Below are 21,489 nucleotides of genomic sequence, written 5' to 3' on the forward strand. Positions count from 1 at the left end.
AAAGGCATTACGTAAGACTTTGAACAGCATGAATTCCCAGTGATTTTTCAACAACGAAGACACACATGAGAAGTATATGAGCTAAATTCTCAGCCTCTCACTGGGCCTGTCTGGGAGAGGGTCCAGGATGAATTAACTGAACTAAAAGAATTAATCAGAGCTATAATCCCAGTAGCTAGTTAACAAGATCCCTGTAAAACGAAGCCCAAGAATCCATTCCCACCCCCATCAACACTGTACAACTCATCCCAGGCTGCTGATGTATTTGCACTCAAGCATCAAACGGGCTCTTGCTGGGTCCAAGGAGACTCTGCATTACCCTTCCGTATGGGCCTCTCCTTGGGAATCTGCAGGCTCCAGAGGAGGGATACGTTCTTAGTCAAATGAAAGGTAATGCTATAGCCTGGTGATAATCATCGTAATCACAGCCAATGTTTTATTAGGTGCTTAGTACATTCTAGGCCCTGTGTCAAGTAATGTGTATGCACTGTTTCACTTAATCACGGTAATTTCCCTCCAAGAAAGCTATCACTAGTGATGGATTTTACAGATGAGAAAAATGGGGTTCAGAAAAGGAAAGTAATGTATTCTAGGTCTCAGAGTCAAGATGGCATGGAAGCAATGTAGTCAGACTCCAGAGCTCCTACTTTTAGTCACCATGCGAGGCTGTCCCAAATGCCGACAGTCAAAAGAGGTGCTGTGGTGATGACAGAAGACAAGAAAACTTGATGGTTGTCTCCTCTCCCAAATGAGTTCTTCTTTAACTGTAGCTGGCATCAGCACCACCAGGGTGCTTTTAAAATACAGATGCCCGAGCTCCAGAGCCAAGACCTGATTCAGAACATACCGGGGAAACCCAGCATCTTTCGCTCCTTCCTTACATGATTCTAATGCACACCCAGGTCTGATAACCACTATTCCAATAAATACATTTCAACATCTTGGTATATGTACTAAAAATCTGTGACAACATAAATGATAAATGTCACCTTGCAACTTCTTAGTGGAAATCTAAAATGTACAAGACCTGGTTGATGATTCCCTCTAATCCTCTGACTCTACTTTCTAGAATTGTCCAGAAAAAGTACAGCTTGTGTGTCAATACCTTTCACCTAGGTATACCACCGGTTTCTGCTGCATGATATATCTGCGTGGAAACTTACAGATTAAACAGCAATCTCCTTTGCTACCACAGTTGAAAACTTGAATAGTTGGGGCTAGATCTGGAAGGACAGCTGTCCATGTGGCTGCCACCTGCAGCACGCATATTGAGGAACCCACTCAGGCAGCTCTGCTGCCCCTAAGGCAGCAGAGTTGGAAGCTGGGACATACAGCTTTTATTGCTCCTGTAATCAGTCTAGCAAGGTCTTCACTTCTGTGGCTCAAGAACTGACAGAGGCATCCTTCTGGAGACAACAGCATGGGGAAGGGAGATCACCTGGGTATAAAATCCTCCTCTGTTATTTGTCAGCTGTATGATTGCCTAACCTCTCAAGCCTCAGTTTGCCTGTGAATAAAATGTAGATGGTGAGCACCTACCTCAGGGGATGATTATCAACTGTGAGAAGGAGATGAGATAATAATGGACTTAGCAGGCTGCTCAGCACATTAGCTGAGCTATAATCATTTGTACTTTTCATTGTTTTTATTGAATGAGGTTCTAATCTCGCTTGGCCTCAAGTTTCTTTATCAGATGCATCCACTTATCTTTCCACACCAACCCCTTAGCTCTTTACAGGCAGATCCCTAAGCCTCATGAAAGAAAGTTTAGACTCGATGTTTGTAAGTGGAACTGCATGGATAGATGCACGGTGAGAGTCTACAGCAATATAGCAACCAACTAACAACATCTGAACCCAATTCTAGTTGAGTGGACAAAAGAAACTTGAGTTGGATATTTATATTAACATGAAGGATCTGAGTCTGTAAAAAATTCAGAGCAAGGTCTGTGGACTCCAGTCTGTGGTATGCATTCAACAGGCAGGACACAAGACATTTCTGAGGCTGGATGTGGAGGAACACCCTTTATCTTAGCAGTTACATATTTATTTTACTATATATTAGAGAATAGAACAGTGAGACTATCAAACTCACATTTTTAGAGATTTTACTGAGTAGGAATAGGCCAGGTAAAGAAGTGAGTTGCTTTAAAATTGATTTAAAGACATGTATTGGACAGTAAATTGGTGTATGAGTTATGTGGTTGTGGCCCAAAGAGTGAATGAAGGTTTATGCAAATGATTTGGGAAGTACAGAGCTAGATACAGAAAGAGGCCTCAAACTGAGAAAACCTCATTACTACTGAATGCACAATTATTATTATGTATTATGGAATGTACTTTATGGACATACAATTTTCCCCACAAATTAGCTGCAGGGTCTTTGTCTATATTTTAATTCCAAAGAGTAAACTCAGCAAAGTGCTTTGATAAAGCAGTCTTCTATCTTTGTCTACAGACCAGACAAAGGGAAGGAAGGGTAGGGTGTGTGGAGATTTTATCATGTGTGGTCACCTGCTCACCTAACACTGATGGGAGGTGAGGTCACCACCTGGGAGGGGCGAGTGCCAGCAAAGCCTCCAGCTCCTGGCCCTGTCTTCCTCATAGCATCAACTTAACCCCTCCTGTTGTGGTGCTTTCCAGGCCAGCTTGTATATCAATCCAGTTCCCCAGAAAAAAGGGGGGGGGGTTCTGAAACAGATTATTAGAAAGTATATGCACCTATATACTTTTCAGTGAAAATGTTTCTCTCTCAGAAAGAGAGAAAAGCTAAGCACTCCACAAATATTCAAGCATGTAGAGATTTCGGTCCTGTTTCTAGTATTTACTAACATTTGGAGGAAAGATTTATCGCTTTACCCTCTCCCCACGTCTCACCCTCCATCCACCGTCTGCAGACAGGGACAGCAGCTTGTTCTGCAGCTTAGGCAGGTCTGCTTTCACACATCCTTAACTTTCATCGCCTGCCTGTGTGATAAAATTAATCTTGGGCAAAGATCTAATTGATTTTCTCCTAATCTCCATCTTCTTTCTTATGCTCCCAGAGTATGCTTCTAGACCTGTTCCAAAGCTGCCTCTGCTTCAGTCTAACCGTAAACTCAGCACTATTTTAAGCTTGGAAGAATTTATCAGTACTGTCTGATCTGTCCCAATCTGCATTGTACATGCTTAGTACAAAACATTAGGTGACCGTGGCTCTCCTGGAAACCTGAGAAGCATATGCCCCCTCCGTCTGAAGTCTTGTTTGTGGCAGATGTGGGTGTGGCTGGGCTTGTTCCAAGCATTCGCTGGTGAATGTGGAGGGGCCCAGACCACGCGGACACCATGGTGAGAATGACCCAAGCCAGACATTCAAGAGAAACAAAGGTTATCGTGTGAAGGGAAGCCAATCTGGGTACAGGGTCAAAGCCCTAAAACTGCATATCCGCTGACCTAGAAATCTTTCCAGGAATTTATCTTAAGGAAATGATCATGACTACAAACAGCAGCTTTATTCATATATGCAAAATATATGAAACACCCAAACAGTGTTAAATACACCAAGGGGCAGCCGTATTATGGCATCTGATATCTTTAAATACATGATATTCTGGGGGTGGAGAAGATTCATTTTCAGTAGTTATGATAAGGAAGGATATTACTTTTGAAATGCAAAGGCTAAAAATCATTTTTGTAACACAGAAAAGAGAAAGATGCCTTTCCTAATGAGGAGCCTCTTCTTTTCAAGGCTAAGTGAGTCATTGTTCTACTTTGTATCTGTATTGTACTTCACAGAGATCAGCAGTAGTAGCAGTAATGGTGGGGGTGGTAGTGGTAATCATCCTTACAGTAATAACAACAACACCCCCCACCCTGGCATTTGCTGAGCACTTCCTCTGCACAAGGCACTGTTTGAAGTGCTTTAACCTCACAACAACCTTGTAAGAAATTAACTGTTATCATCCCTATTTTGCAGACAAAAAGACTGAGGCCCTGAGATGTTAGGTAACTTGCCCAATCACACACAGTGGTGTGCCCAGACTCGGGACTCTCACCCAGGCAATCAGACACCCTATGTCTTTCTTCCTTTTTTTAAAAATTTCATTTTAATTGTTGTTCAAGTGCAGTTTTCTGTCATTTACTCCCATCCCAACCCACCCACCTCCCATTTTCACCTCCCCTAGTTTTTGTCCATGTGTCCTTTATATTTGTTCCTGTAAACCCTTCCCCTTTTCCCCTGAAATTCGCCTGGAATTCCCTCCCTTCTCCTCTCTGGTCACTGTCAGCCTGTTCTCTATTTCAGTGTCTTTGGTTATATTTTGCTTGTTTGTTTGTTTTGTTGTTTAGGTTCCTGTTAAAGGTGAGATCATATGGTATTTGTCTTTCACTGCCTGGCTTATTTTGCTTAGCATAATGCTTTCCAGCTCCATCCATGCTGTTGCAAAGGGTAGGAGCTCCTTCTTTTTTTCGGCTGCATAGAATTCCATTGTGTAAATGTACCATCGTTTTCTGATCCATTCATTTGCTGATGGGCACCTAGGTTGCTTCCAGCACGTGGCTATCGTAAATTGTGCTGCTGTGAACATTGGGGTGCATAGATTCTTTTGGATTGGTGTTTCAGGGTTCATAGGATGTAATCCCAGCAGTGGAATCACCAGGTCAAAAGGCAGTTCCATTTTTAGTTTTCTGCGGAAACCCCATACTGTTTTCCATAGTGGTTGTACCAGTCTGCAATCCCACCAACAATCCACCAGGGTTCCCTTTTCTCCACAACCTCTCCAACACTTGTTGTTTGTTGCTTTGTTTATGATGGCCATTCTGACTGGTGTGAAGTGGTATCTCATTGTGGTTTTAATTTGCATCTCTCTGATAACTAGCAATATTGAGTATCTTTTCATGTGTCTCTGGATCCTCTGTGTGTCCTCCTTGGAGAAGTGTCTGTTCAAGTCCTTTGATCATTTTTTAATTGGGTTGCTTGTCTTCTTAGAAGAGTGGAGTCATGTAAATTCTTTATATATTTTGGAGAGTAAACCCTTGTCTGAGGTATCATTGGCAAAGATGTTTTCCCATACAGTTGGTTCTCTTTTTATTTTAATACTGTTTTCTTTAGCCGTGCAGAAGCTGTTTATTTTGATGAGATCCCATTTGTTTCTTTCTTTTACATCCCTTGCTCTAGGGGACATGTCAGTAAAAATGTTGCTGGGTGAAATATCTGAGATTTTCCTGCCTATGTTCTCCTCTAGGACTTTAATGGTGTCACGGCTTATATTTAAATCTTTTATCCACCTTGAATTTATTTTTGTGTATGGTGTAAGTTGGTGCTCTAATTTAATTTTTTTTACGTAGCTGTCCAGTTCTCCCAACACCATTTGTTCAAGAGGCTATTTTTACTCCATTTTATATTGCTGCCCCCTTTGTCAAATATTAATTGACTGTAGAGACTTTGATTTATTTCTGGGCTCTCTGTTCTGTTCCATTGGTCCATGTGCCTGTTTTTATGCCAGTACCAGGCTGTTTTGATTACAGTGGACTTGTAATACAGAATAGTATCAGGTATTGTGATCCCTCCTACTTTGCTTTTCTTCCTAAAAACTGCAGCAGCTATTTGGGGTCATTTATAGTTCCATATAAATTTTTAAAGTGTTTGTTCTATGTCTGTGAAATATGCCATTGGTACTTTAATAGGGATTGAATTGAATCTGTAAATTGCTTTAGGTAATATGGACATTTTGATGATGTTAATTCTTCCAATCCATGAACATGGTATATGTTTCCATTTTTGTGTGTCTTCCTTGATTTCTTTTTTCAGTGTTATGTAGTTTTCTAAATACAGACCTTTTACCTCTTTGGTTAGGTTTATTCATAGGTATTTTATTTTTCTTTTTGCTATATCAAATAGGATTTTTTTCTGCTTCGGCTGTTTCATTGTTGGTGTACAAAAATGCCTTTGATTTCTGGATATTGACTTTGTATCCCTCTGTTTTGCCCAATTCATTTATTAGGTCAAGCAGTTTTTTGGCCGAGTCTATAGGATTTTCTATGTACACTATCATGTCATCTGCAAACAGTGACAGTTTTGTTTCCTCCTTTCTGATTTGGATGCCTTTTATTTCCTTTTCTTGTCTGATCACTGTGGCTAAAACTTCCAATACTCTATTGAATAGAAGTGGTGAAAGTGGACAACCTTGTCTTGTTCCTGATCTTAGTAGCAAAAATTTTAGTTTTTGCCTACTGAGTATGATGTTGGCTGTAGGTCTCTCATATATGGCCTTTATTATGTTGAGGAATGCTCCCTCTATTCCCACTTTGCTGAGTGTTTTTATCATAAATGGGTGCTGTACCTTATCAAATGCTTTTTCCACATCTATTGATATGATCATGTTTTTTTGTCTTTGTTTTTGTTTATGTGATGTATTACATTTACTGATTTGCGAATGTTGTACCATCCTTGCATCCCTGGGATGAATCCCACTTGGTCATGGTATATGATCTTTTTAATGTATTGTTGGATGCGGTTTGCCAATATTTTGTTGAGGATTTTAGCGCCTATGTTTATCAGCGATCTGAAGTTTTCTTTCTTTTTGTGTCTTTATCTGGTTTTGGGTTTAGGATGATGCCGGCTTCATAAAAAGAGTTTAGGAGTCTTCCATCATTTTGGATTTTTTGAAATAGTCTGTGAAGGATAGGGATTAGCTCTTCCTTAAATGCTTCATAGAATTCTCCTGTGAAACCATCCAGTCCAGGGCTTTTGTGAGACACCCTATATCTTTCCAACAGCCTATTCTACTGCCTCACTGAAGGTGTATTTCTATGAGAGCAGCTATGTGCCTACTTGCCATGATCCATTTGCTCGTCTGCTTCCCTTAGTCAATTGTGAGTATTTTTATACCCCCAGTCCCTGGCAGAAATCATGAAAATGTCAGCTGCATATGATTAAACAATAACTAATAATAATAGCAGCAGCTCTCAGCTGTCAGCCCTTACCATGCCCAGTCCTTGTGCCAGATGCTTAATGCATAACTTCATTTAAACCTCACAAATTCCTTAGGAGGTATGTACCTTCAAACCTACTTTATACAGGAGCAAACTGGGGCTGAGAGAAGGTAAAAGGTTTGCCCATGTGTTGCTGCTGACACAGGAACCCAAGTCTACATTCAACTCTCATTATAAACGCTAAACAAGATGGATCTTTCAGGGCATAGTAACCTGATCACTGCACGGAACTCAGAAATCCTGAGAGGAAAAAAGTTTTGAAACAATTGTGGCGATTACACTCTGCTATACAATGGAAATAACCAGTCATTTCCATTTCTAACCCCTTCTGCTATGTGGAACAAGGAAGGTATTATTCTCTAATGACTTAATAAATATGTGAAATTAATTAAGTGTCCACTTCACACCAGGCCCTGGGCTAGGTGGAGTAAAGGACAAGCCAAACAAGGCCCTGCCCTCACAGAGTCACATTCTAGTGGGGCATGTGACTCGCACCAATTATACACTGAGTAAGGGAAAGGAAACTGGTTCTATGGGAGCTGCTAACAAAAGAGGGCCTGAAGAAGTGATACCTGAGCTGAGCTCTTATTGTGTGGCATGAGGGAGAGGGGCTCAGCTGGTGGCTCACAGGAAATGGAATGAGGATCTGAACAGAGAGTGACCCCAGCCTTTCATTCTCAGCAATATTGCTTCCTCTCCTATCAGGGTTACACAGCCATGGCACCTGGGAGGGCACAGTGCTACACAGTGCTCAAGGACATGTAAGGCAGCAGCCCACAGACAGAGGTCGGAAGCGTGCCCCCGAGCAGCCTGGAGGTGGCATGGGATGTCCCTGGAGCACCCCACTGCCCTGAGCACAGGACTCACGTTTCTCTGTGGACTGCATGGCATGGAAGAGCGTCAGGGGCCTCTCGCTGCAGGACGGGGGCTTAGAATCACTGCTCTTCTTCCGAGACAGGTGCAGCTGGGCATTGGTGAGAGGCATATCAGGCATGGTGTTAAATATCTGCAAGTAAAAGTTCGTAGAATGGTTACATGCTGCCATGAACTGAGGAGAAAGCAGACCAGCACTCCTGGAGGCATGGTCACGTCTAAGAACCAGCAAGGCGGAAAAGACCACCAGTGTTTGTGCAGGGCTTCATTTTAAACATCTCTAGAAGAACTGCAATACACATTCTTGTTCAGAAATGTATCCCAGAGTCTGGTAACCAGTTACTTCCATTTCTAACCCCTTCTGCTATGCTTCCCACTGATCTTCTTTTTGTTCTTCTCTCCAAGGGAAATGAAAAGCAGCTACACTAAATCTAAGCCACTGACTGTTAACAAAATTTCAAGTTTGTGCCCACCTTTGTCCAGAACCAATTAATCAAAATCCCTTTATTTTTCCTCACTGGTTCTCTTTCCCAGTTCTTAATGACTGCTTAACAACTTTCTTAGAATGTGAAACATGCATTTAAATAACTCCAAAAAGAGGCCCAGGACAGGGCACTATTTCCCAGTCCTGGATTATCTTCAGAGGGGCCCCTTCTAGCAGTGCTGTTATCTTTGATGCTGAGTAATTTTTTTTCCTATTTAAAAGGAGGGAAAATGACCTTTCCTTTTTAATGATAAAAGAAACATATAAATACTATAGCAATTTTTTAAAAAGCATCAAGAAAACAGAAAGAAGTCTCCCAACTCTAGTATTTAGAGATAACCACTGAGTTATCTCCAAATACTAAGGACTTGAGTTTTATTTTCTTATGAACTTTTAAGCTTTTATTTAAAAAAAAAATCCAAGGTAAAATAATGAGAAGAAAATGACAGACAAAATCACGACGACTCTCATCTTTTTTCTACAGACACGAGGGCAGCAGAATTATTATGATAGATACCACTTATATGGTACTTACCATGATTACAGGAGCTACTGTTCAATGTTGGTTTCCTAGGGACCAGTCACTAAATGTATCTGATGTGCAGCTCACTCTGTTATCAGTGACCTTGAGCAACAGGTACTGTCCTCACCATTTATAATGAAGAACTCAGGCAGAGAGGTTAAGTTCCCACAATTGCAGGTATAATTACAGATGGTCACATAGAAACCCATGTCCTTAGATTTTCTAGATTCATTTTTAAATGCATATAATAATAACAACAACACTAATACATTCAATCAAGAAAGATCTTTGGAGCACCTACTTGATACCAGGCACTCTGGGGATAACAGTGCAGGAGGCAAACATGTCCCCTACAGGTAGAGAGTTTGTATCCAGTAGCTGTGATTTGCTGAGCACTTGGCACATCAGCACCAGGTTAAGTGCTTTGTATCAGTTATCTCACTTAATGTTAAAGAATACTTTTTCATAATTATGATTCTATTCTTTATACAGTTTTTATCCTACACATTTCATTTAACATTATACTATAACACTTCCTCCTTTTTAAAACCCCACTGTATTAAGATATCAATATTTATTGATCCACTTATTATTGTCTCTTACTCTTTGGAGCTTGCCTCCTTCTGGATTTTCCCTTTTCCAAAAATTATGAGCAACAAGAGGATGGAGGCGGCAGCCCATTCCCTTCAATTATGGGTGGCCCTAGACACATCCGTCTTTCTCATGGTTCTCTATCCTTTATGCATGCATTTAAAAAGCAGAACTCAGAAGCTGATAATATAGGAACAAAGTCATAAGAATAATAAGAATTTCAGCCAAAACAGCTGCTCTCCATGGGCTGGCAGGTCCTTGGGCTCCAATGATGCCAGCCAGCTGGTTCAGTCCATCTTGCTCACAAACACAGCTGTTTGAAAACAGTATTATCATATTTTCCCTAGGGGAATGAATTTTCAACAAAATAAACTGAATCACTGCATAGCTGAGTTCAACTGGGGCAAGGGAGTAAGGGGAGAAGGGGACTTAAAGCAAAAACAACAAAGATCTCCTGGCTTCCAGAGGAGCTGGCATCCCTAAAAATAAGTTACAGTGCTTCACAATGTCCCCAGTCTCCTTTTGGGTATCTGCAGGGGAAGAAAAGAGAAACTATGTTTTCTGTTGAGCTCAAGGACCACAGCCTCTAAGATGCTTTCTCTCCCTTTACTCCATCCCCCAAAACAAAGTTATTACACAGCTGCTCCTAGGTGACAACCTGCCTGTGCACCATTATCACTGACATTTAAACGTTGTCCCTATAGATGAGTATTTACATCTGTCTACTTCACATGCTTATCTCTGAGCCATCTGGTGAACTCAACAGAGTAAACAGAATGACCATTCCACAATGAGAGATTTCCAGCCCTGCCACATAGCTAAGCAGGAGAGGGGCTGGGATAAGAACCCTAAGGCTGAAGTTTCTAACACCTACACTCTCCACTTCCTCAGCAGCCATTATTCGTTCAGCTCATCTTTTCTAGCCAATCTTTACATAAAGAGGCCAGTGCCCCTAAACTCTTAGAACCCTTCTGCCTCTGGCCTCAAGTATAGCACATTCAACAATGCCTACCTAAACATATTTGAAATGAATTCAGACTTAGTGATAGACCTGCACCCCCTTATGGCTGGGGTCACCCAGGTTTTGTGTCTGTTTTCCTAATGAGTTACTGAAAATGAGATCCTCACCAACCACAATGGGAACAAAGATGATGTTTAATTTCAACTGACACCAAAAATGCGAGCATTTTGCTTTTCCCTAAAAACTGTAGTGGATGCTGGAGAAACAAAGAAGAGTAAGCTGTGAGGAAGGACCATGGGTTTAGACAGATGCATGAAAAATTATGCTCATACATAGCTGACCAGCAAGAGACATGAGAACACATGAGAATTTCATTTCCTTGGCTGTTTCATCTAAGAGAAAAATTTTTTCACATACCAGAGTAAGTTCTAGAGGGAGATTTTTAACACGGGGAGTACTAAAGACCTGAAGGCCAGTTCTCTTCACCATGAGCCAGACCCTAACTTCTGAAGAGGTCTGATAGGGTCATTCTCAGATAAACACAATGGTGTGCAAGTGAGCATGCTGCAGGATATAAAGTGGTAGACACAGGATTGTCACCACTATTATGACACAGGTTTTCCAAAATGCAAAGTTACCTTTGTAAATCAGACTAAGTAAGAGCATGTGACATGAACTTTCATCAAAGACTCTGGGGAACTGTTCCCCAAATTACTGTTTTTATTTAACTCTGAAATTTGAACACATGTAAGTCGTCTAAAGGCTGCTTATTGTCTAGCCACCTTCCAGCCAGACCAAGAGGTTTGCCTCTGTACTAAAACCTCCAGTTGGAATTCTGATGAGAATCTAAATTATTCACAATGTTGTTTAGTTATTCCAATCCTATTTTGTTTGGAAGAGATAATTTTAAAAGAATCAAATGAAGTTTCCTTCATTCTTTTGAGAAGAATCAGCAGATGAGCCTGCTGAGCAATGGAAGGGAAAGCTCATATAACCTATGAGAAACAGGTTTATGGATCTCTACCATGTGGCTGGAACAATCTACTCATTTCACAGTGACTTTCCAAATTAACACAAAAGGTGGGGGGGTGGGATTCGTTCAATGCCCTAAGTGCCTTGTTAAGTCTGCCCAAACTTACAAATTAATTCTGACTTAGTCAAGAATGCCTTAGAAATAAGTTATTAGGAAGACTGCAAGCCTTCTAGAAGCTACTGGAGAATAAGACTATAAAATAAAAATATAACTCTGGATAACTCTTCCAAGTACCCCCAATTTCAAGCTTCCTATACATGGAATTAGCAGACTCATAAATACCAAGCTACTGTTTCCTGGAAGCCTTGCAGCAGAGTGGTCAGGTGGCTAAGTCCTAGCTCTGCCTATTCAGTGGGCAAGAACTACAGCCACACTGACCTTTATGTCACTGCCATCCGCACCACCACAAAATAGACAGGATAGGAATTCACAGTCATTCACTGAATAGAAAGCAAAGAGCCTTTGGAGCAAGACAAGTTTTGGAACTCTGGGCAAGATCCCTAACTGCTCTGAGCCTATTTCCCTTGTGCAAATGGGGATCTGACACCTGCCTTGCAGAGCTATGGAGATGATGATACACATAAAATGCTTAGCACAGAACCTGGAAGAGATCAGGCAGGAGATAGTGGTGGTATAAATGACAATAGAAATAGCCAAAATTATTTGAGTTATCATCTTAACTTATCATCTTATTTACATGGGTCATCTCATCTCATAGGTGAGGAAACTGAGACTCAGTGAGAGTAACTAATTAGTCCTAGGTCACACAATTGAATACAGATGACTGGGACTTACCTTGACTTTCTAGATCTTAACCACTTGTGGTCTTTATGCCAATTATTATTTGAGAGACAGAAGACAAAATGGAAAGATCCTAAGTTTTAGAGTCTGACAGATCTGACTTTATCACTTACTAGCTCTGTGACTTTGAGCAAGTTACATAACTGACCTTCAGATGCCTCATCTGTAAATACCCCCAGGACTGTGTTGAGGACTGAAGCGCCTAACACAATGTGATGCTCAATGTTCAAGAGACATTACTGCATTTGATAAAAAAGTACAAGAAGGGAGATAACTGGAGACTCAACAATGAATTATTTGCAGTCGGGACATGAGGATTTAATTTATAAGTGCAAATTTAATTACTCCTCTTTGCAAAACATCGATCGTAACTGCTTACAGCAATGTTAGAATTTGCTGTTCTTTTCCCCTTGCATTGCCTACAAAATTCAAATTTCACTGGCCTCCCCTGCCTCGGGCCCACCTTGACATTGTAGACCATTGACACTTGTGGAATTTGCTCTTTCACATGTCCCATACACATTTGACACCTTGTCCAATCCTATCTGTCACGTGCTCCTACAATTTACATGGATGGAAACCTCCCTGTAATGTGTGTGGCATACTCTTTATTACGTGCTGTCATTTTTATGGGAGGAAAACTAGGTCATGGTAAAGAGTTCCTGGTCTATAACTGTGAAATAGTTCTGAGACAATAAATCAATGACAGAGGTCTGGCATTAGAAAGCAAAACAGAAAGGCTTCTTTCTGTAAGAAGAGACTGGGCATTTTCTTGAGACACTGAAGCAGTAGGGTCCCAAGTAATAATGGGTAATAACAAGTATGGGCTAGTTTAATCTACAGAATGTCTGCTTTGGGAGTGGAGGCCTAGAGCTACCAAGCAGGACTCATTGTCTGCTCTTGACTGGGTTGGAAGACTGCTTAGCGCATGAGAACCATAACCACTTGGAAGCCAGGTCAGTCTTAGCAGGGCTCCTTTACGGCAACAGTTAAGACACCAAATGCAGAGGCTGCAGCTACGCAGAGGGTTTTTAAGGACACTTGGAAGTCTGATGTCCTATTGATATCAGAATTTTGGCACAAAAACCAACAATTTGGAAAGTAGTTTGGGGAGTTTTATTAAAAATCTCTCAAAACGAACGAGTGCCATTTGTTAAGTGGTCTGGGTAATCCATGGGATGCTCTGATTTTTCCTATCTCCAGAAAGACTCTATTTCCTGTTATCTTTGTTGACAGAAAAGAATAAGGTAAAATGTAACAAAGCTCTGTCTTTATGCAAACAACATTAAAGGGGCTTCACAGTTCAAACAATGATCAGTTTATCTAGGGCTTATTGAGGGGAACACATGTTCAGATGCATGACTTTATCACATTTGTGAAGAGTAACCTGCATAGCACGACACTGAAAAGGGGCAACAGGCCTAGGACAGAAGCATACAAGTCAATCTAGCTCACATCTAACCCTACCATGCACAGGACCAAACACAGTGTACTCAGGAACCGTTAAAAAGAAAGGTAACAAAAAATAAAAAGAAATATCAACGAACAAAGGGAAAAAGCCATGACCAAAAGATACAAGAGCAGCTTCCCAAGAAAACAATAATACCGGGGATTACCTCAATGTATTGGGTTGGCCAAAAAGTTATTTAGTTTTTTTCTGTACAATAGCTCTAGTAGTGCTTAGCTGTCTTTAACTTCATTTGAAACAATTCTGTTAGATTGTATTGTCACTTAAAAGATATCAGCATGCATTTAAAAAGAACTTATCAAAATTAGTGAATTTTTATATATCTATTTTAATATTGAACATAGAAGAAAATACTCAACAATTTAGGTATATTATGCTTTATTATTTCAAGAAAGGAGAAACCACAATTGAAACACACACAAAGAAAGATTTGTGCAGTATTTGGGGAAGGTCCTGTGACTGACTGAACATGTCAAAAGTGGTTTGCAAAACTGGAATGTTGACATTTTGGCCAAGTAATTCTTTGCTGTGGGGCTGTCTTATGCATTGGAAGATGTTTAGTAGCACCCCTGGCCTCTACCTACTGGAAGCCAATAATGGGAAACAGCCAACAAACTCAAAATGTCCAAATCAATCAAGTTATTGGTGAAAATAAAAAATGTGTCTTTTATTTTACAGAAAAACCTCAACAGACTTTTTGACTAACCCAACAGTAAAGCTAATACATCATCATCATCATCATCATCATCATCATCATCATCATCACCACCACCACCACCACCATCAACATATTCATCATCCTCATTATTATTACTACTACTAATTTTGCCTATCAATAGTTGCTTGAAATATCAAGGAACTAAAATACAACTGCCAAACACTTGCCAGTTGCCAGAAACTGTTCAATCACTTGCATTTTATTAACTGATGGACATTTGTACATAAGCTCCAACACTGGTGTAATGGATTTCAAAGCCACCAACATTTTGGTAAAAGCAGATCCAAGCAGTTTGGTGGGCCCAAATCAACATTAGTCACAACAACTGCATTCAAAGATACTCCCATTTTAATGGAAATTCAGGTTGCTTAGGATTTGGTGCTTATCCTAGGTGTTAGGTGGGGTCACTCTTCTTTTGGACATATTAAAAATTAACATATATTCAAAAACAGCGCTGATCTTTGGGCACTTCTAAGAATTAACAGCTCAAAGATCAACATTCCTACCTCTTCCAAAGCAAAGTGATGGACTGGGAAAAGAATCATGACAATTAATTTTGTAAAACATTAATAAGCATTAAATGGGGCAATACTGATAAAAGCATGTGGTACAGGGGCATGTATGGACATCCACATCCTGCTTCGTGTGCAGAAACCCTTCTGAGTCCCACAGCTGAAAGAAGTATCATGGATTGTTACAAAACAAGTAGGTCCAAGCCTATTATGAAACAGCGGATCTCAACAGGAAAGTGTAACACACACACACACACACACACACACACACAATCTGAGATTTCATGTTTAACCAAAACTATGAAAAGAAAGCCATTTGTTTTCTTGATTAGGGTTGTTTTTTCCTGGATATCCAAATCTTTCAGAGTCATTGGCAAGTTAACTTTTATAAAAGGAAATCCTTCTAAGAAATAGAATTTCTGGGCTTTGGAGTATCTTGGACAATACAGCATTCAGTATCTTGTTTAACATCTTAACTAGAAGCATATAAATTCTGGTAACTTCAACATTAAGCCCAAGTGTTGGCCTACTTGATGTTTTAAGACTCAGGATGATTATCTGTCAGTTGAGGAAAGATCTCCGTGCAGAAAGAAATTTTAAATAATTGATCATTACCTTAAAACAAGCATGGGAAGAGCCAAAATCTTTGCACTTTGAACTTTCAACTCTGAAACCTGACTACTGGTAAAAAGCTAGACTCTCACTTAAGTCTGTTCTTTAAATCTCATATAATCTAAGTACAGCCCAGGGTAGGTGTCCTTGATGGGAAATGATGCCATGACCTAGTATTTCCCTTTAGGAAGTCTGGCCAGGAGAACCATTCTGAGCTATCTCTACCCTCTAATAAAGTCAAGGCTATAGGTCAGGTTATACCCTCTGAGTAAGATACACACACACACATATATGTATGTGTGTGCATATATGCACATATATATATCTCCACAAGTTTACAACAGTGTGGTCAACTCTACTGTTTTGCTGTTTAGTTAACAAGTGATTTTGATCTGAGGGATAAGAGTCCCTTTGGTTCAGATTCCTAGGATTTTTCTCTAGCTGATATGATCATTTTACCCCTCTATTTGGAATCCTCTGGGTGCTCCCATTTTTCAGGCCTTTGTGCTTCCCTTTCCCCAGCTTTCAAGACCCTTGAAAAATGGGCTAAATCCAGCTGTCGGTTATCATCTCCTACCACTTGCTAACATATAATCCACAGTTCTGTCACAGCCGTGTCATTTTAATACACATGAATTGATACATGCTGATTAACTGATTAATGTTCCCCAGGAAGGCTCCTGTCTCCACTTTTTCTCTGCCTAGAAAACATCTATTTATCTGTCAGAGTCCATACAAGCAGAATTAAATATTTCTCCTCAGTGTGCCATACATTTTATTCATATTACTGAATGTCACTTAGCATGCTGTATTATGGCTAGTTATACCCTGATAAAACAGGAGACTCATGGAGTAAAAGACTCCATCTTATTTATATTTGGACAATAGTGGATGCTCAACATACATCTCTTACATTAGAGATTAACTAGAATAGATTTTAATACCTTGGCTTGTAAAAGCAGTCCTAAGTTCAACCCTTATTCCTCTCCCCCGAGCCATTTTTTAAACTCTCCGTACTTCAGGTTGACAATTTGTAAAATAGAACTAAAAATACTGACCTTACAATATTGCTATGAAAATAAATGAGCCCTGGCTGGTGTGGCTCAGAATGCTGGACTGTGAATCAAAGGGTCACTGGTTCAATTCCCAGTCAGGGCACATGCCTGGGTTGATGTTTTTCTCCTTCTCTTTCTCCCTCCCTTCCCTTCTCTCTAAAAATAAATAAATAAAATCTTTAAAAAAAATGAAATGATGGATATAAAGCTGCTTAGCACACAATACAATAAGAATAGTAAGCTACCAGTGAAGTATAACCATTACTACAATTAATATCATTACTTCTAGACTATGTACATTAAAAAGGTCCAGTACCTTCAACTGAGTGAATAAATCAGTATCCATTACCAACATGGAAAAAGAAAAATCACCCTGAGTCTGCAAACATAATACCCTATCACCCAACTTTTTCCTCTCTGCCTCCACTTATACTGGGATATTTATTTCCTATGACTGTTCCAGACATTGCTCCCCTTCCCCAGTCTGTTGGGAGAAGTGAAGGACGATTTCTGGAGCATCAATGACCAGGTAGGTGTGCGGTTAGCATGCTTACTCTGACCAAATTGGAGGTCTGTGTGGAACATATCCCTAAGGCTCCAAGGAAGGAGATACAGGGGGATTTCTGTGAAAGGAGATGCTCAGCAGGGGATGTTTCTGGACACAGAGGACATAGTGTCTGGAGGGTGTATAGGATGTACCAGTGACAACATAACTGGCACATGTTCAGTTCTAACCCTTAGGGATGAATGTCTGGTGTTGGTCCTTAGTAAACAAGGAGCAGAGTGCAAAGACAGCAGGAGGAAAGGAAGGAGAGAAAGAGAAAACACCCTCTGCTTCTGTGTTTAGTTAAAACACTGAAGCCCGTTTTCTTCTCTTAAAAAAAAGATGTTTTATCAAGTAAAAGATTCAGAATTGTCTGGGTAGTATGTATCCCCCTGGCCCTCTTTTTCAAATGTCAATGTGACTGAAGTGACACTTTGTTCTAAGCTTAGGCCTTAAGAAGCCATGCAGCTTCTGTGTTTGCCTGCTCTCTGGGAAGTCTGACCAAGACTACTGCATGATGAGAGAACACAGAGAGAAAAGAGAGGCTATGTGGAGGAGGATCAAGAGAAATGCAAATTAAAACCATAATGCGGGATCACCTCACTCCAGTTGGAATGCCTGTCATCAATAAATCAATAAACAACAAGTGCTGGTGAGGATGTGGAGAAAGGGGAACCCTTTTGCACTGTTGGTGGGAATGCAGGCTGGTGCAGCCACTGTGGAAAGCAGTGTGGAGATAACTAAAAAAAAATGGAACTACCTTATGACCCAGCAATTTCACTTCTGGGAACTTATTCAAAGAAATTCAAAACACTAATTTGAAAAAATATAAGCACCCCTATGTTCATTGCAACAACTGCCAAGATTTGGAAGCAGCCCAAGTGGCCATCAGTAGATGAGTCAATAAAACAACTATGGGACATTTACACAATGAAATACTACTTGGCTATAAAAAAGAAAATTTTACCCTTTGTAACAGCATGGATGGACCTGGAGAACATTATGCTAAGTGAAATAAGCCAGCCAGAGAAAGACAAATACCATAAGATTTCACTCATATGTGGAATCTAAGGAACAAACTGAACTAACACGGAAAATAGAGACAGACTCAGAGACAGAGAGCAGATGACAGCTCTGGGATAGGGGGAGATTGGGGATGGAGGGATCTAGCAAAAAAGAAAAAGGACTCATGGATGTGGACAACAGTGTGGTGATTATGGGGGGGATATAAAGGTAATGGGGATAATGGTAATGGGAAAAAATACAATGAAAAATTTAAGAACAAAAACAAAAGATGTCCCAGCTAACAGCTACTACAAACTCCCAGATGTGTGGAGTAAGGTCATCTTGGATCCTCTAGTCACAGTCAAACAACCCCAGCTGATACCATATGGGACACAAGTAAACCCTCTCCCGAGTTGTAAGCAAAATATCACTGCTATTTCAAATCACTAGGTTTGGACATGATTTGTTATGCAGCAATAGACAACTGAAATAGGCGTCTTATAATTCATTCTCATTCATATTCTCTTTCTCTCTCTCCAATGCTGTACGTGCCTGGGTTTCTACACTCCCTTTCAGTATGGTGTTCTACTTATTCCTGGGTCTCTCCCAATTTTATTGCAAGGCACAGAGTAAATACCTTATATAAAACATTGTTACCAATATGAGAGAATATTATGCTAGCAACTGTGGCGGACATATACTTAACATCTGTATCAGGGCTTGTTTGAAGCAAGAGGACATATGCTATCATATGCTTCTGGGGGGAAGGGATGAAAAGATGCTGCTGGGAAGCATTTTTTCAAATGGGGTTTCAGAATTTTGGTGAACTTCTGACACTAAAGATGGAAAACTTGTCACTCCAGGACATTTGTGTATGTATGCTTCTAGAAAGTTATAGCCAAGGCCAGAGGAATGCTCATTAAATACTGTTACTTAAGCTTGCCGTACTATGGATTTTACAAAACAAGTCTCTGACGTTATTCATCTGAGGACATAAACATGTTCTGCATTTCATGGCTGAAGTTAAGTTTTATTGGCAGGAAATCCAAAGCACGGTCCTCAGAAAGTCAGCAGCAGAGGATGGCCATGGACGCCTGGGCTCCCTGGGCAGTAAACATCACAAGCTTCCAAAGGAGCCAAGGCAGCACCTGCTCACTTTATACAACATGAGGCCTGAAGCTACATTTAAAAAGGAGCCACGCTGCCTTATTCTCAGTTGTTTTTTTTTTACCAAAGAGACAAACCTAATTCATATTATGGATGTTCTCACCAGAATAATGTACATACACAGGTCTTGCATATAACTTTGGTACATCATGGACCCCAGATTAAAAACTTCTATTAAAGGGGTACGCTAGCTCCCTCAGGACTGGAGACATACACTCCGGTGCAGCCTTCAGCCCGGGAATGTTTTCACTCACACTCCTTTGTCGGTTTCCACAGGAACATAAACCTCACTGTGATTCATCCCACTCTCTCACACAGACTAATGAAAAAGAACATAAAATGAAGCACTGCAATATTCTTAATACACATTGCACCAAGTCCACAGCAGGCAGTAACGGAATGTACAATTCACCCAACTAGATGAGTATTCTCACCAGTCCTTGCCCGTATATACTTACAGGCCTGGCCATGCATTTCATAGTTCATTTCTATTTCTATAATTTGTGCCCAAGGCAGGATGGCTGCTTGTTTACACAAGTTTCAATATTGTTCTTAGCAGTATCCGGTCCTTTTTCTGTCATGCTACTTTCAAATATGTTTTCTGGCTTTCAAGGGCTGAGGACACCAAAAACAGTTACAGTTCAAAAGCCGTTAGATGTTCCCTGCTAGAAGCTCAAATATGTTATTTTAGGGACCTGAAACATAATCAAACGCTTACCCCTTAACATTTAATATTATTTTATTTAAGGAAAGGTTAAGTGATAAAGTGTACTATTTTGAGGGAGGGGCACGTGTGACATTTGGAAATGGATGTGGGCTCAAAAGAAAATTCTGTTGAGACTCCTAAAAACAATGGTTTACACTTACTGAACCTTACTACCTGCCAGATTCTCGAGTAATTCCTTTACATAAATCATCTCATTTAATCCTCACAACAAACCAGTTGAAGGAATGTGGCGTACTGGCGAGACAGTCACCAAACTTGCTTTCCTCTCCTCTGAGTACAGTTAGGCTGCTTTCCCAGCCTCCCTTGAAGTTAGATGTGGCCAGGTGAATGAATTCCAGCCAATGGAATATAGAAGAAAATAAGAAAAGCATATTCTAGGCTTGGCCCACATAAACTTACCCAATCTTCTATGCTCTCATTTCCTCCACCAAATGTCTGATTGCAGAGATCTGCAAAGCAGGAGGCAGAGCTACAAGATGGGAGGAACCTGGGTTGCTGAATCACTCACTGAACAAGATGCCACCCTCAGCATACCTGCAGTGAACTGTTATGGGAGTAAGAGATCAACTTCTGTCTGGAGTCATTAATATTGTGGGGTTGTTTGTTACAGCAGTTAGACTATACTAAAAGTACTTTTTTAAAAAATTGTTGTTCAAGTACAGTTGTCTCCTTTTTCCTGCCACCACTTTCCCCCACCTCCCACCCTCGATACTACCCCTCTTTGGCTTGGTCCATGGGTCCTTTATACATGTTCCTTGACAACCCTTCCTTCTTTTCCCTGTATCCCCTCTCCCCTCCTCTCTGGTTACTGTCAGTTTGTTCTTTTTTTAAATAAGTATAGAGAGGTTAAGTAATCTGCTCAAGGTCACACAGCTACTAAGAGGTAGCAGATTTGAATCCAAGTGATTTGTCTTTAGAAACCATATTATTAACTGCTGTTTGATTAGTTTCCCTTTTTACCAGCTCATTTTTATCATCTGTAAGAAGCTTCTTCTATACAAGATTTACTATATTTGAGGGAGGTGGTTGGAAGGGGGTCCAAAGTTTGGGATAAAAATGAAGACAATTTCTTAGAATAATTAATTTTATTTCTATATTCCTACATTAACCATGTAAGAGGGAGGCTCTGCTGCTTACACAACTTTGCAGAATGCTGCTGTTTGTGAAAGTTTGTATTCCGAGGTTCTTTAGTGGTTGTTGATGCTCTATACTTACGGCCAAAACTTTGTGGCTTAAAACATATTCAGTCCCTGCTTCTGTGAATTAAGAATTCAGGAGAGGCTTAGCTTGGCGGTTCTGACTCAGGGTCTCTTATGAGGTTGCACTGAAGATGTCAGCTGTGGCTGCGTCATCTGAAGGCTTGATCAGGGCTGGAGGAGTCACTTCCAAAGTGGCTTACTCCCACGTCTGGCAAGCTGGTCTGGTTGCTGGCAGGAAGCCTCAC

The 21,489-nt window shown here is 40.5% G+C and overlaps 1 protein-coding gene across 7 annotated transcripts in view; it reads right to left on the reverse strand.

Annotated features, from left to right (window-relative positions):
* The window catches only part of ARHGAP26 (Rho GTPase activating protein 26), a 404,595-nt gene that overhangs the window by 78,251 nt on the left and 304,855 nt on the right, over positions 1-21,489 (reverse strand). For all 7 annotated transcript variants that reach the window (XM_045819338.1, XM_045819331.1, XM_045819324.1 and 4 more), the window contains exon 19: positions 7,839-7,977. In XM_045819338.1, coding sequence (XP_045675294.1) covers positions 7,839-7,977 — 139 coding nt within the window. The remainder of the gene's footprint in view (positions 1-7,838; positions 7,978-21,489) is intronic.

This window comes from Phyllostomus hastatus, unplaced genomic scaffold (assembly GCF_019186645.2).
Source record: "Phyllostomus hastatus isolate PE091 unplaced genomic scaffold, TTU_PhHast_1.1 phas_contig_150, whole genome shotgun sequence".
Taxonomy (NCBI): Eukaryota; Metazoa; Chordata; class Mammalia; order Chiroptera; family Phyllostomidae; genus Phyllostomus; species Phyllostomus hastatus.